Here is a 16,783-nt window from a genome sequence, read left to right as displayed (position 1 = left end):
CAAGTAATGTTCATTGTTGACTTCTTGTTTTGTAAAAGTATCGGTAATTGTAACTATCATTTCAGGTTGAATTAATTGTTGTTGCGTTATAAACAAAAATAAAACAGTGCGTAGAAAAGATCAGAGTCGATAACAGATTTGTATTTTAAACCAGTACAACAATGTGATCACGTGTTTAGGACGACGGCAATCTCCCCATAGTGCTGAAACCCACCATCAACAAATCAGAAATCCTGCAGAAATCTAGGATCTTTCGGTGATTGTCTTACGTCTTCATTTCTTCTTTGATTTTGACTAATTCCTTTTCGACTTCTTCCACGAACGCCGGAAACTCGGGATCAGCCAAACATAATTTGATGAGTGTGTTTAATTGTGTTCCGTTCATCGATTGGACTCTGTCATATGCTGCCGAAAGTTTCACAGACGCAGTTCCGTTGACAACCTTTTTTGAGATGAATAAATAATGAATTAAGCTCGAGCATTGTGAAAAATCAATCTTTCACAAAAGAAATTGTGTGAAATAAATATTTTCCTTAATTTATGTCTGTATATATGCAACATTTTTGAAAGGGGGACCGGCGATTTGGACCTTTCTTTTTTCAAAATAATTACTTGCAAATGTTTCTATATATTATGTCTAAAGTATGAAATAAGAATTCCGTAGTTGCAACGTGGCTCTTGAAGGACAGATTTGAAAATACACTTTATACCGTATGTTATCATAATAAATCGCAATCGGCAATCCTCGGCTGATCCGCTACGCTCCATACAAACCTCGGATGTGATTGGTGGAGGAATATGCATCAAACCGATACATTTCTCCACTGGAAACTGCCTTTTAACTCATTTCATATTTCGCTCTGCATAAAGTTCACAAAAAAGTTTTGAAAACTTGTCTAATATTCTTTCTTGTATGTCGGTTTTGATTACAATCTTATATGTTTGTGGTATTTGAAAGCAGAAACATAGTGTTGGGCGTGCCACAAAGTAACTCGGATTTCAAAGGAATAACATTTGAAGGAATTTCGAATTGGATCACATGATTGTATTAGCAAAATGGTAGAACACCGTTCACGTCCGAGGTTAGTGGGCGAGACACGAGCCACCCGAGGAGCTCCGAGTGACGGAAACCGTACTCACCTCCGCCATTTTGGAAATAGTTATCTCCCCTTCGATCACCTCTTTTTCATTTTTGTCCTCCTTTACTTCCTGCAGAAGTGAACATATTCATATATATACATGGGGATATATATATAAATTGGTTTCTTTGGGACGTTTGGGTAAAATTTGTTTTATTTTTTCCAGATCATGTTGGCATAACTTCACATACCCTGCTGGTGTTCAAATTTTTATTTTTATTGATATCTTTGACGGATGTCAAATATGCCTTGATCTTTCTGCTTTACTTTTCTTAACTATTTGCCTTCATTCTATAAAGCGTTTGTTGTAGAGAATGGATGCAAAATAATATCAGCAAAGAAACATTGAAAGCAGAATTTCAGAAAATTAATACAAAAAATAAATCTTTTATCAAATAACCAGCGACAAATCACCCAGAGCTTTTTTCGTAAAACGTATTGAGTTTACCTGGGAAGATTCAACAGTGATCGGTAAAATTTTTACTGGAAAGAAATCGGACAACTGCTCCGCACACTCTTGACAGGAGTTTTCTCCTCCGGCAAACTTAACACGAAATCGATGTGTGTGGGTCTGGAAGTTAAAAAAAGAGAGTTCGATTATATTATAAAGCATTAAAAAAGAAAAGGGTGGACTGTTTGATATACAAACCTCCAGACGATAGATAACCAACAAAGTGTCGCCTTTAGAAATGGCTCGGAGTGCCTTTGAAGATGACGGTAAGACGTGGGACTCCTGAAATGGAAAATCCAGGCAAAATGAACTATGGTCAGTAAATTGCCATACTTTATTAAAAACTAGTTAACCTATATTAAAATTATTCATTAATTACTTGAAGTCTCACCCTAACAGTTTTCCCATGTATCAGAGTCATATTTCCTTGCTGAATTCTCAGATCTATAGGACACTGCTTGTCATCAAAATCCTCCAAAATAGATATATTATCGGACAAATCATTCATATATATACTTATAAGGTAAAAGGATAGTACCAAATGATAAATAGAGGAAATTCAAAGTTTGATATGAAATTTATTTGCGAGTGGAGCAGGATATTTCCATATTTTCAAGTGCGGGAAGCATGAGTGAAAATTTAAAAAACAAGTCTCACGAGTAAAATTAATTCCATATCATACCACAAAAGATTGATTTTCTGTTTATTACATTTTCTTTACGTTTCCTTTTGTCCCTATTAACTGTATCTTTATTGAAATTCAAAACAATAATGTGCGGTGAATAATATACACTTATCCACTGGCTGTGAGTGGGATACCTCTTTTATCAAACCCGTGACAGGGACTATCCCCCGAGGGTTTGCCATATGCAACATACATAACCTACTGATAATTTTTCAAGGTTTTTCTTAATTTAAGATTATTTATTGTTTATCCAAACTTGTTTAAGAAGAAGTGTACACCAGCATACATAGACATAAAAATGTAGCACACAGTTCCTTTTCAAGTATTGGGACTCTTCAACTCCAGGGAAAAAGACACTAATGGAGTATGTTAAATGTTTGTACAGATGATTCCTGCAGAAAAAACGCTAAATACGGCCATATTCTTTGCTTGGGTATACTAAAACACCCATTTACTGGCTATGAGGACAATAGCAAGTTTATTGTCTCCTAAGACAGCAACTATTTCCCGAGGTGCAGACGAGGGAAATAGTTGCTTTTGAGAGGGACAATAAACTTGCAATTGTCCTCATAGCCACCATCTTCGCTAGCCAAAGGTTTCTGATCCGCTCTTCTCCTCACAAGCCCTTGGCCTCAGGGGCGGATCCAGCAATTTTTGAAAGGGGGGGGTTCCAGGTCGGTGCCCCCAACATTCATGCATAGAATTACGCCACAGACACTTCAAGGCCGTAGCAATGGTTTATCAAAAGGGCCAACCTCCGAACAGAGTTGACAAGCTAAAAAACAACAACAACAACTGTGCACCAAATTCTTACATCCTATTTCGGGGTAAGGGGGGGGGGGGGATCCTCTTACTTTTCCGCACTTTTTTGGTTTCAAATGCTTGAAGTGCGTATTTTGAACTTCCAGCAACAAAATGGGGGAGCATCCAAATCAAAACCTGCATATTAAAACTACAGCAAAAGATTATTCTCAGAATAAGTGAACCCACTCCCTCCGCATACCACTGAGGCATTTTACATCTTTCTCTTCATAGATTAAAATATCACCATAATAATCTCTTATGTATGCGCCCTTTCATGACTTTTTATTCATACTTTTTAAAGTTAGTTACTTCAGAAGATGGTCCAAAAATGGCATGGAATCTTCCAATGATATCAAAGTGAAATCTTGCATGTTACTTGTGGGTTGTCGGGGCCCGGGGCCAAGGTTCTGGAGGTACGTGGAGGATGGAATACGGGACACTTTATCTAGCGAGCAGAAAGGGCAGAGATTGAACTACTTATTTTATTCAAAATATTAGACGTTAAATTATCTATATTACAGAAATCTCTCTCTTTCTCTCTCTCTCCAAAAATAAAGGGGGGTTTCCAACCCCCGGACCCCCCCCCTCTGGATCCGCCAATGGGCCTATAGTGCTGTCAAAAGTTGGGATTGTTTACGTCACATGATACCAAACGTAGATTGCGTCATAGGCAGATATAAAAAAGCGAATTTAAAAATTAAAAGTTTTTAGAGAATAATTAGCAAGAAGAATGTTTTATTTGTTATTTAGGGTGCAAATCTACATCGGTAATATTGATTCCTGATTACATTATTTGTACATCAACTTCAGATTGGATGATACATAGCTATTTATAGAATGGCATGTTATCTTACGGATCGTTATGTACTTGTGTTTTTCATAATCAAGATATATATCCCGAACGCAGACATTGGTCGAACTTATATTAATCAACTCAAATCACAACTCGAGAAAAAAGAATATGATATTAAGAATTAAAAATTACTGTTGCCAATCATATGGTGCCTTCTTCTATTTCAAAGGATTAGATATTTCTCGTTCTGAGAAAAAAAAAGAAGAAAGAAAGAAAGATGTCTTATAGGGTCTATCAGATGATATTACCACAATGAGATAAAAAAAAAATTGAGAAAAAATACATGTACATTGACTAACTCGAATTTTCTCTATTTTTCTTCAATGGGGGGGGGGGGATATTAATTTTCATATGCTTCGATTATTTAAAGTTTTCTTATTTTCTAATTGTGCTCCTTTTTAGCCGACTTGTTTTTATATTCCTGTGAAGAAGAAATTATTTATAAACTTCTACATTAGAGGAAGAAAACACCTGCTGTGCCTTCAACTCGACATTCAAAAATATAGACGACGTTTCATCAATTAACAATTATAGTTACTTCCATTCATATGTGAACTATATATATATATATATATATATATATATATATATATATATATATATATATATATATATATATATATATATATATATATATATATATATATATATATATATATATATCAGGGAAATTGAAATAAGAAACACCACAGAGTCTGCCACATCTATTTCACATTTGGATGTTTTTCTGGCTATAGACGATAAGGGTCAACTACATGTAACAACTAAATTGTATGACAAACGAGATGACTTCAGCTTTTTATCGTCAACCTTCCTTATTTTAATATGTACTATTGTAGTAATATTCCGTTATCACCTGCATATGGTATTTAAGTCTCCCAACTTATTCGATACTCAAGAGCATGTTCTGAGTAGGATCAATCTTTAAATCGAGGCAGGCTACGGACAGATAAGTTGATGTTACAGGGATTTAACAACCTCGTTTAAAGTCAGCATTTCGTAAATTCTATGGTCGTTATTATGATCTTGTTATCAAATATAAACCTATCATTGGGTTGTATTTTGGCTGACGTGTTTCATATCAATTGTTAGGCCTTTGTTTTTATACTAAATTTGACTACGGAATGTTCCGTCTACCTGGTCAATACATAGGACTCACGGCGGTTGTGACTGGTCGACAGGAGATTATTACTCCTTCTAGGCACCTGATCCCAACTCAAGATTTTACGGGGTTCAGATTTTATGCCCTGTTCACAGATTTGTATTGTTTGTAGTTTTTGAGATCGATCACTGTTCGTTAACTTCACCTTTTTCATTCAGAAATTTCCTTTAAGCCTATGATTATGCATCGTATTTAAAATTGTTAATTAAATTTATTATAATGTAGAAATTCTGAGAAGCAGAAAAGATATTTTCATATGCCGTCGTTGCGCCAAAAAAAGTCCATTTCATTTCTATTTTAAGTTGTACAATTAAGAGAAGGAAAGAAAAATATGATCTTTTAAATCTCTAACATCTAAAAAGACTTTTCAGGAAATATACTTTGAATGTTTCGTTTAGTCCGAAAACAGATAAGAATCCCTCCTGAAGATCCCTTCTCTTTGACAATACTTGAAGACTATGTTTACCTATAGTCTGAATATTTGGATCTTGTTGACAAACAAGATGACATCGCCATTCCCGCTTACATTTGTTCATTGAATGCATCGCCACTACCTACCCACTATAGAGATGTAAGGGGGCTATACTGGAATTTACTGCGTTCCTGTCTGTCTGTATGTCTGTAGACGCAATGTAAATGTCAGTTTTTTATCCATTTTCCGGCTTAACTGTATAAAAGCATCACTGGTTACTTCATAACTTTTAAGATGCATGTTCAAATTATATTTGTGTGCGGATGGATGTTGGGATTCAATGCTCACAAAAGCTTTTAGACTATTACTTAAAATAAATAGCATGTTTATACAGTTTGAAATGATCATTATCTAAGAATGATCAGATTAAAGGTTGAATTTGAGTTCATATTAAATCGTCAGCGAATAATTTAAACCGAATGTTTCGTAGCATTCTTATGGCCGGTTGCGTACCTATGGCTCAGATAAGTACAGCTCAGCCACTGATCCGCGGATCACGTAAGCCGGGTTTAAACCCCAGTTGAGTCGGGTTTACTTGAGACGTACTTCTGTTGCACGCTATAAAACTGAGTAAGGCTTACCTAATCTTGACTTACTCAAATTAAACTGTTGAAGGCTAGTGAGTTTCCTAATTTTACAGCTCTTCAAACATTTTTTTGATAAATCTGGTTGAATCTCGAAAGGATATATGTAAAAACAAATATATATATATTGATGGTAAATTGTTAATTAAAATGCAGAAAAAACTGCAATACAATTTAATTCAAACCACAGGATCTGTCATCGAAACTCAAACCATAAGAAAATATGAAATAGCAAACATAATACAGCTTTTCCAAAAGACTGAAGAGAGGAAAAACTGGGAGTGGGGTCTTGGGAATAAGTAACAATAGAAACAATACCAAAACTTAAAACAGAGGTAGGAACAATGTATATATTTAAATTTTCAATTTAATATCAAATGATACCTTTTCTGTAGATATCAAGCCATTAGTACTTAGTTGTTTAGAAGGTTTAGTTTGATGTACAACTAATGTAGCAAAGAGATTATTTGGACATTATTCATATAGCCAGCAATCCAGTGAAACATTCAATTCGGTACAAGTATTGATAAATGTGAGTTTGTTGTCATGTTCTCAAGGATCAGGCCGTAAGCATTTTCAGTTGGGGGGGGGGGGCACAGCCAAACATTTTTAGTTGTGGGTCACAACCCAAATATCCTTGACAGGCAAATTAAAAAAAACAAAACGTCATCATACGTTATTATTGAGAAGGCACAATCATACATTAGCTATATTTTCTAGAGTATTCTATATATCGGCAAAGTTATTAAGGCTGGGCAGCCCCCCCCCCCCCTCCCGGTCCTACGGCCATGTGAATAGCCTACACAATGATAAAAAATAAACTTTTAATTTCTAAGAAATTCGGTTCGGCATTATTAGAAACTATTGGAATGTGTATCACCAGCTGTTTGCAAGTTTGAAAGTGTGAAATTCGTAATTTGATTTAAATTTGGTATGAGAAAGTTTATATAATTTTTTTTTTTTTGTTATTTTACTAAAACGACACACTGAAGAAATGTGCCAAAAAAAAATCTTCAATATGACCATAAAAAATTTCTTGTAGAATAGCCTTTTTAATATGGCGAAATCTTTCAATACAATCATCATCACTACAATCATCATCACCATAAAACATTTCTGGAACATCAAAACAGTTCAAAATATCAAAATATTCTACCAAAAATCCATGGAAACGATATCAAGCTGGGTTTAAACTACCCCTATACCAGGTTCAGAATTTACCGTAATTCTGAGCTGTACTCAGCCAAGCCTTACCTGTGTGCAACGTGTAAACTTGGATTTAAACCTGGAATCATTGATCGGAGGTTTAAATCCGAGATACGCAACCGGCCATTAGAGGCATATAATGTTTCTTTGAAATCCCTTTGCCTCAGTGTCATAGAATGTGACGTCATAGCTAAGCTGTAACGGGAGAGGAGAAAAATGCAGCGGACCAGACCGGGATTCGAACCCGGGCCCCCTGAATCTCCAGTCAGGTGTTCTACCAACTGAGCTATCTGGCCACCGGCGATCGAACTCGTCTGACCGCCACAAAGCGATTGAGAGATTGAAATCGTTGTAAACATGGATTTTTAACAATACATTGGAGAAACTTTGGCAGTTTTAGTCTCTGTCAGGATGGTTCATTTACTCTATCTTATAACAGGTCAGGGAGGTTTTTTTTTTTTTTTTTTTTTTTTTTTTGTTAAAAACTTTTCGTGAAGGGAAGGAAAATCGAGTTTTTTCGAACTTCTGGTATTCTCTCACACTGTGAGAATACCATTTTGATATCCTTTCACGCTATGTCAGAATATATCTTTTATTCAGTAAATAAATAAATTACAGTATTTCACTGTTGAAAATGTAATAAATTGTAATTACATGTTCATATTAAGAAAATAGACATCTTCTGACGATATGCATTGCTGTACTCTTACTGTGCTGTAAAAATTTCAGTTACAGGGGTTAATTAAAACCGTATCGAGAAGGTTTGAATTAATTTAATTGTAAGATGTTTTATAATTAACGAAATAGTATTATTATGTGTATTTTCAAGAAACGTACATGTATATGTTGCCCCGAGTCTCGGGTCGTTATATTTTTCTCAATGGGATGAGGAAAGACAGAAAAATTTTCATTTAAACCTTCGAGCCTGTAATGAAGTCATTTCCAAGAAGAAAATTATTTATCAATCAGTTATCGAAATCATTTTTATGGGAGAAGTTTTACCAGGTTTAAAATTGTAATGTTGAAAGACATGTTTCAAAGAAGATGCTTACTTTAAGTGTTTACAGCAGCTGATAAATAATGAAAACCCTAGAATACTATTGTCTGTCTCTAAATTCATCCACTTGTACTGAGACTAACTCATCTTTATACTTCACATAATTCTTAAGCCTCCACTTCTGGTAGGAAGAGCAACAGCTTTGATTGTATTTATTGATATTCCACTCTTTGCTATTTTTACTTATACATATGTACCTAATACAATATCTAGAAATTATTAGCACATCGAAGTTTTTTTTTTTTTAATGCGTAATATGTTTTCGATATGACCTCGCTCATATAATGAAATAATCTTTCGTTCTTTTTCGTTTTCCGTTAGTAACCCGGTTTGTCAGCTATACAATGTCGCCAGTTCACTGATGTCCAGCAAGAAGATATATATAATATATGGTTGTGTACATATTTATGTGTAAAACTTCGATTATTACACTTATATTGCAATGAGTTCTTTAAACTATTTCATTTCATAAATGCAAGTTGAAAGTAAGCCAACAATTCTTACTCCTTAGTAAGATTTTAACTACGTATCCTGTGAAAACTTTGCAAGGATAAATTTAAGGTGGAATTAAAAATAGCATTTCATAATTTGGAACATGTTACTAAACAAGGGGGTGGGTGTTGTTATGTAATAGATCGATTAAGAAAGAAAACTTGTACATTTTTTGTTGAAGAAACAAATAAACCAAAAAAAAAAAAACAGAGATAGAGAGAGAGAAAAATCTTAGAAGAATTTCTTTCGAAAATGGCCAGTGAACAGTTTAAAAGAGGAATGCAGTCAAAGTAAATATATACACTTACATCCCACTCTATGGTGTCACCCCCTTTATGGACCGTTTTCTGTCTAGCATATCGTTTTATTTTCCAAGCCATTTTAGTTTAGCATTTGTTGTTAAATTTTCCCGCGTCATAAGTCACTCTAAAATTCAAACAAAAACTCCCCTTCCGGAAATGGGTGATCAGAACACTTGGCCTAGTTTAAAGATTATTATTAATTGAGATGTTCAAATAAATGCCAGAAAATAAAGCCATAAGTAACTATGAACACACGTTCAAAATGATCATAGTGGTCTCGCATGATATTTAATTTCATACACTCACTCGGAAACTATAGATCCTGCACGTCTGAGCCTTAAATTGTGCCTTACGTCATGACTATTTGTGCACGATGATCATGATGGCGAGAAGGTGAACCTCTTCACAAGGAAAAGGACTCGGAATTTATCGTTTATTGAACAAGGAATCAGACGATTAAGCTGTGGTTATGGATGAAGAGGTATATTTCACTATACACTAACTGCCAGATTTTTTGTGTACTGACTAGGGTCGGTTTCTTGTAGCAGGGACCAATATACTAAGTTAGTATATAGGTCTCTGCTTGTAGCTAGTTCTCTAGCTGAAAGCCAAAGTGAAAATAAAAAAATAATAATAATTTCAAAGATATACGTCATACTACTTTTAAGGACTTGTCACACTTAATGAGTTATTCAATTTCACATTATTTTTTGCTTAAATTTGTTAATTTATATTATAAATGTTTGTTTCACTTTGACAATTATTTTTTGCACATGATGTCATTTAAATAATGTAATAACCAGGAAAGCCCCAGACCCCGAGTCCAGAGCCTTCCGTCTGACTACAGTGATGTCCAGCCTGAATCTTATGACCCGGAATTCATTAGCCAGATAAGCAGCAAGATGCAGGTGCCATACAATCTGGTGGGGATGGAGGGGGTGAGGGCAGATAGCAGAGGGGTGTCAGAACCTGATCTCTCCTCCTTCACTGATATGAAGGTTCCAGACAGAATCATGGTGGCAGGTGAATTTTTCTTTTCTATCTTTTTATAACTCTATTTTTGAGCTTGTAAGTTTAATAACTGTCTTTTTTCATCCTTTTTGTTAAGGAATTGATACTTGGTTTCTTTTTGGTTACTTTTGATAACAAAAACACAAGAAGCATTGTGTGAATTTTATTTTGCTTAAAAGTTTATGCATGCTTCAAAGGGTTACTATAATTTTGCCCTGAAACCAGAGAGCCCCATGCATAAGCTCCCAAAAGTTTTTTTCTACGGGCACCCAAATACATGAACCAGTCTCCCAAATTCAATTCAAGAGCACCCCAAATACATTTTCAGGGTTTCAGATTGCCATCGGCCATTTGCTGATAAAAATTCAAAATGGCTGGAAAAAATAAAATTTAACTGCCGAAATGGCCTATAAGTTTAACATTGAACAGACGTAATGGCCAATTAAATTCTGTATGTAAAGGCCGGTCATATTGGGGGGGGGGGGGGGGTTTCCCATTCAGATCCAATTAATTTTCTTTTACTACTTCCTGCAACTGCAGATTTCATTGGCCAATGACAGTCAGGTATTAGATCTTGATCACCAGATCGCTTCATGCTATTTCTTGTAGCTGATACGCTTCTTTACCAATATTAACATGGAGTAGTGGACAAGCACATGCACCTTCAAATATTAAACCTTGTGGAATACAATATTTAACGGGCAGTAAACTCTGCAATTTCGGAATTAGAACTCATTTGAATGACGTCAATGAAACTGAAGAATAAAAAAAATAATTTAAAAAAAAAAAAAAAACGGAGAAAATCACACTGAAAGAGATGCGAAGATTTCGGAGTACATGGCTTAGCATTAACCTTAATAAGGTATGACTTCAAGTCTCCAAGCACAGGCAAAGTGTACGATCCTCTCTTTGGCCTCGGATAGTGAACTCAGGTCTGTGCATCACTTTAGAGAATGGGCATGACAGTGATTAATTAGCATCACTTAATGAGAATCCGGTAAAAACACAACTTTTAAATATAAAAAAGGCAATTTTTTCTGAAATAAATACGATTGAGTTACACTTGTATATTTTATTTCTAAAGATATTTAGACTTCATTTAATTGCGTGGTGAAAGAATTGTTAAAAGAATTGTATATTTTCAACTATTAGTTGGCTAGATAGAATGTTCTGCCTTTAAAATGATAAATGTCATACGGACCAGACCTGTCCTGAGACACAGTTACAATATTCTAACTAGTCTATTGATTGGCCTATAATTTTAGGAGGTATAGGACAGAATGGCCTATAACTTTTCTGGTAAATATGCCAGGTGTCCTATAGTTGCTTATTACAATCTGAAACCCTGATTTCCATGAGTGACCCAAATACATGTCATGAGTGCCCCAAATACATTTCAAAAGCACCCCATATACACAGGTTGAGTGCACCCCACCCCAAAATGAATGTCCTATCCGGTATAACAGGAGCACCTGTAATACAATAGATTTTATAAACCAAACGTTGAAAATAAGTTATATCTTATTTTATATCATGTTCTTTTGGGTGTTTTATACATAAAGATAATATTGAAATAAATCTTGAAAAGTGAAATCCATCTCCTCCAAGAAATAGCTACAATTTTACTCATATTTTCAAATGTAAAAAATAATTTTCATCTAAACACAATCTGGATTTTAGGTATACTTTGACCTTTTCCACTTTTCAAACATAACATGAAATCAAAGAAATCACTAATCCTTAGTTCCTTACTGTTCATCTCTCTGATTGCATAAAAGATGATTTTATTTGTTTTGTTTGTGTAATATTAAACATTTTTCCAGCAATTGATTTAGTTGTATATATATTAATGAAGAAATTCTTCATGAATGAATAATGATATAGAATGCGGGTGGTTACGTTCCGACTACTTGTTCGACCCGCGTGGTTTCGACACAAATCCATGTTCGACCCGAGTGGTTTCGTTCCAAAGCAATTAATTAACAATTAATTGCTTCCGACGAAATTAATTAACACTTTCAACAGTTTTACATTTTATTTTTTCGTCTACATTTTTTTTTATATCGACCACGTATATTTGTGTTAATTATCGTATGTAATTTAATTTGGAGAAACCTACATTAATGTTTAGACAGTGCATATGTAATCACGGTACATTTGATGAAGTATTTGATTAATTTTTATGGAAAACTGTTCAAATATAATTCATTACTAAATCAAATTCATCAACATCCATGCTCCGCGATAGTAGAAAAAAATGTTAGGAAACCTTCTCACTGCACGTTGACTACACATTATACGGAAACAACTACCTATTGACACCAGGGACCTATATACTAACGTTAGTATATAGGTCCCTATTGACACGTACATCTCTGAAGCCATACAATATACAGCTACCGAATATCCATTTGTTTACCGCACAGTGTATATCCCTGTACTCAGGTATTCACATGTAGGGATATACATTAGAGTAGGTCGAAACCACTTGGGTCGTAACCACGCGGGTCGAACACGGAATCGGAACGTAACCACCCGACACCATGATATATAATGGATTTAAGGGGAAGAAGGACCTTGAGCTGAAAAAATACTTGTCATTCAATTTTTTTCATATTTTGCAAATTTCTAATTTAGTATGTCCCACATATCTTAATGCAGTTATATCATTAGGTTTCTTACCTTATTTTAGAGATATTGATTGACAAATACTATGCCCAACAGTATCTAAGTGGAGTTTCAACTCTCCATGTTTCCGAGTCCATTACTCTGTCCATAATGGGATTTTTTAAGCATAGATAAAAAATATGAAAGTGTACATGTATCTTTTAAAATATTTCAAAGTATGAATAGGGTTTTAAATTCGAAAAGGCAAGTTTCTTCTATCACACTGCATCTGGACAGGGAAAATTACATATTTTTTAAGACAACTTAAACAAAAAACTTAATTTGCATAAAAAACTATCATTCAATATTTTTAAATTTACTTTGAAATGCAAGTCCTTCATATAATTAATTAACTGTAAAAATTTCTAATGGTGAAGCTGATCTTAATATTGCACAGAACATCGTTAAAGAAGACATAAGCATGACAAAACCGTGTCATGTCTACATTTCTTGAGTACGGGAAAAACTAACTATGACGTCACACGTAAGCTATATAAGCAAAATAAGATATACCTACATAAGATTTCAGTCATCAGCCATGCAAAAATAATTTTTGTGTTCCCCGTTTATCAAAATATTTCATCATATACTGATTATATCCTGTTTTTACATAATAATAGCTCCCCTGTATTGACCGAGTGTGATCTTGCTGTACTAACAGATCGTGTATGACGTCACCGACTTGTTGGACGCACAGTTTAGGGAAACAGAGGAGTGGATCAAACAATTTCATGATTTGTTAATGTTTACAAGAATGTTAAAACTTTTCCTTTTTTATGCATAACATGTTAATTAAAGTAAACAAATTGTCAAATATTTATACAAGAACTGATGCTTTACACGTTTTGCACTTATGTAAACGGTGACTATGACGTAGTTAAAGAGAGTCATGTGACCATGTGTCCTTCATACCCTTAAGTTAAGTCATAAAAGAGATTCATCTATGAATACAAATATATTGTTTTCAGGGGTTGAAATTTTTCTGGAAAACCCACTAGCCCAGGGGCTACTGATCAGTAAAAAATTACTAGCCCAAACCTCAAACAGCTAGCCCAAATTTTTTTTTATGCAAAATGAAAACATAACAAGTTAAATTAAAGTTTCAAATGCTCTGGTGACAGAAACAAATTAAACTGCAATGTAGTTCTCATTCAAAAGAAACCAGTCTACATAGAAAAGCAAAAGTAAACTGACAAGAATTTTTTTCCGTTCTGCTAGTCCAACGAACTATCATTACATTTAAATCAACTGGTCCGAGTCTTAAAATGATTAGACCCGGGCGTCGGGCTACCATATATTTCAACCCCTGGTTTTATTATTCAAAAGCTTTGGAAAGTTGTAAATTTATTTTAAAATTTTAAACATTTTTACTTGTACTTACACTAAAATTGATTCATTGCTAACAGGTGAAGGGAAGCACCTAGGAGGGCGACATGGTTTTCGACAGCTGGACTTTGATAAAACAGCACCTTACATGAATTATGTTGGACTACAGACCCCACCCAGGACCCTCACAATGGAGGAAGCATTAAACTTTCCCCTGTTAGAGGACAGGCATGAAGAGGAAAGAGAACAAAACATGTCACAAAACCATCCACGCACATATGTGCCTAATGGGTAGGCAAAAACTAAAGAAAGCCTTAGGAGGGCATTGCTAAAAATAGCTTTATGAATTTAAATGCTTAATGAAATGATTGTAAAATTTAAATTCAAACTAAGGTGCATTGAGATAATGATTTTATTCAATGCATCAATTTTATTTTGATTCAACTTTTGTGCAAGGCCTGTTGTGACAAGAACATTAAGGATATATAACACAAACAAAATTTTGATGCATGGATTGACATATATTGTATATTTTTTGACTGATTTTGAATAGAAACGACATAAATGATAAATCTCTAAAATATAAAGAAATCGTAAGTTTTCTTTAGTGCTTAGATATGCGACTTCATGTTGTTTTCTATGTAATTCTATATAAATCTTTCACAAATTTTTAACATTGTGACAAAATCTTACAAAGCTCTCCAACTTTACTTAGCAATCATTATTCAGGTTACCTATTTGAATATAAATCTATGAGAAATATTGCTGATTTCTGAAAAAAAGTTTGTGTTGTTTATCCTGAAGGTCATACATAGAGATGTAATTTAGAAATGGAGGACACGTTTCTAGTCATCAAAAATCAAACATTAGTCATCAGAATAAAACTGAAATTTTTAAATACTTGTTTTTGAAAAGGATGATATGCCCCGTATAAGCATGATTTTATCCATTTGACAAAAATTGCTTATATTAATTTTATTTTAGGGAGCTGAGCTCAAGACAACCTCAGCCCTTTATCCCAGGAGATTCCATTAATGAGTCACTTTTAATGAATGATTTAGATGAGAATACACAATTGAGAAATGCAGTGGCAAAGCTGACTCGTCGAGTAAAGGACTTAGAGGACAATGATAGGACGAGGTCTTACATACTGTATCCTACTGTGATGGTACTGTCGTTAAAGTTTCTGTATGATGTATTTATAAAGTCCAAATGACTATATGGAAGAAGGCGTCCGTAAGTCATAGGGTGACATTCTTCAATAAACATTCACATTCAACGTGGAATTTTATGTACATTTTCTTTCATTTTTATTCTAATTTTTTTTCTGAATACATGTAAATATTAAACGTTACATTGATTTACATAGTCAATTCATCAGGAAGACCAAAAAAATGGCACAATATAATTACATGTATATTTTAGGCATAAATGGTGCAGTTTCTGTACTATATGTCATTTCCACACATTTAGTATAATGTATTTTGTAAAAGTATACATCAAAGTTTAATGTTTTTTCTTCTAACATTATGTATGCTTTGTTAATACTTTGAGATTATTTTTGCCTCATAGTCACCTGAATATTCAGGCTTTGGTCACATGGTAAATGTACTGCAGTATTCCTGTGGAACAAATACCACAAGTCTGTTTCCCATTATATAAACTACACATAGTTTTGTTCCAAGCTTTTCTTTTGTTTTGTTTTTGTGTTTTTGAAAATTGAATTTGGTTGGTGTACAATATTAGTATTTGGTGATGAGCTAGTCTAAACATACAGTGATCTACAAACACGTTTTCTATCTTTTCTTTTGAAGATATCTGAAAAGGTCTTTCAATGCCTACACAGGAGGTCTTGTTCTTTTTGTCATTTGATGGATTTTAAGCTACTTATGCTTTTTTCCAATTTGGAAAATTTATGATTCAAATTCAGTAATCAGATGAAAGGAAAAATAACTCTTGAATTGCATTTGCAGTTTATATAATTTTGTTTGTCCTGACACAGTAATAGATTTTCTGATTATGTTAATGAGTTCTTCATTGTGACATCTGATATTCATCTTCAATAAAATGTTTTCATCAGTGATAATTAGTTGGTTGTCCTTTTTTAGGACACAGAATATTAGGTGACATTGCTATCTACTTCCCTCTGTTCTTCAGCAGTAAACTAGAATATTTTCTGCTCTGAAATGGCTTAACTATGCAGTCTCAATTTATTTTCAAAGTACATAGCATGTTTGGGTGAAAGGAACAAATATTTTGAATTTCATTATTTCAATTTTTTTTCCTGAGGCTTGAAGGTTGGAGCCAGAACCTCTAAAATAGTCTTTAAAAATATTTTATACTCCAGCGCTCCTTGTATACAGACTGCAAACATGATTTCATGAGCAATTATATAAATGTGTATACATGTGTACCGGTACATTGTATTGAAATTCATTATTTCTCCCAAACTTAACTTTTTGTTTTTAGTTTTAACATATGAACATCAGTCAGTCAAATTGTATGCATCATTAATATAATCCTTGTACTTAAAATTTTGAAATTGATTACCCTAGATTCTGCAGGTGTCAGA

At 34.0% G+C, this 16,783-nt stretch overlaps 2 protein-coding genes across 2 annotated transcripts; one reads left to right on the top strand and one right to left on the bottom strand.

The window, feature by feature from the left end:
* Positions 1–8: 8 nt before the first annotated feature.
* Positions 9–9,299, bottom strand: LOC133178360 (meiotic recombination protein REC114-like). The gene is made up of 6 exons (XM_061313093.1): positions 9,214–9,299; positions 1,982–2,062; positions 1,789–1,872; positions 1,588–1,710; positions 1,141–1,209; positions 9–442 (listed from the first exon to the last, which is right to left on the bottom strand). Exons 1-6 carry the CDS (start codon positions 9,283–9,285, stop codon positions 266–268), a joined length of 606 nt encoding a protein of 201 aa, XP_061169077.1. The 5' UTR covers positions 9,286–9,299; the 3' UTR covers positions 9–265.
* Positions 9,300–9,594: 295 nt separating this feature from the next.
* LOC133178347 (mitochondrial fission factor homolog A-like) lies at positions 9,595–16,297 on the top strand. The gene is made up of 4 exons (XM_061313083.1): positions 9,595–9,688; positions 10,011–10,230; positions 14,292–14,502; positions 15,196–16,297. The coding sequence occupies exons 1-4, from the start codon at positions 9,677–9,679 to the stop codon at positions 15,425–15,427; spliced, it is 675 nt and encodes a 224-aa protein (XP_061169067.1). The 5' UTR covers positions 9,595–9,676; the 3' UTR covers positions 15,428–16,297.
* Positions 16,298–16,783: the final 486 nt, after the last annotated feature.

Source organism: Saccostrea echinata, unplaced genomic scaffold (assembly GCF_033153115.1).
Source record: "Saccostrea echinata isolate AGI-Se365-2 ecotype Australia unplaced genomic scaffold, CSIRO_AGI_Sech_v1 ptg000001l, whole genome shotgun sequence".
Classification (NCBI taxonomy): Eukaryota; Metazoa; Mollusca; class Bivalvia; order Ostreida; family Ostreidae; genus Saccostrea; species Saccostrea echinata.
The sequence above is the reverse complement of the archived record's forward strand: the minus strand, read 5'-3'. Positions and strand labels throughout refer to the sequence as shown.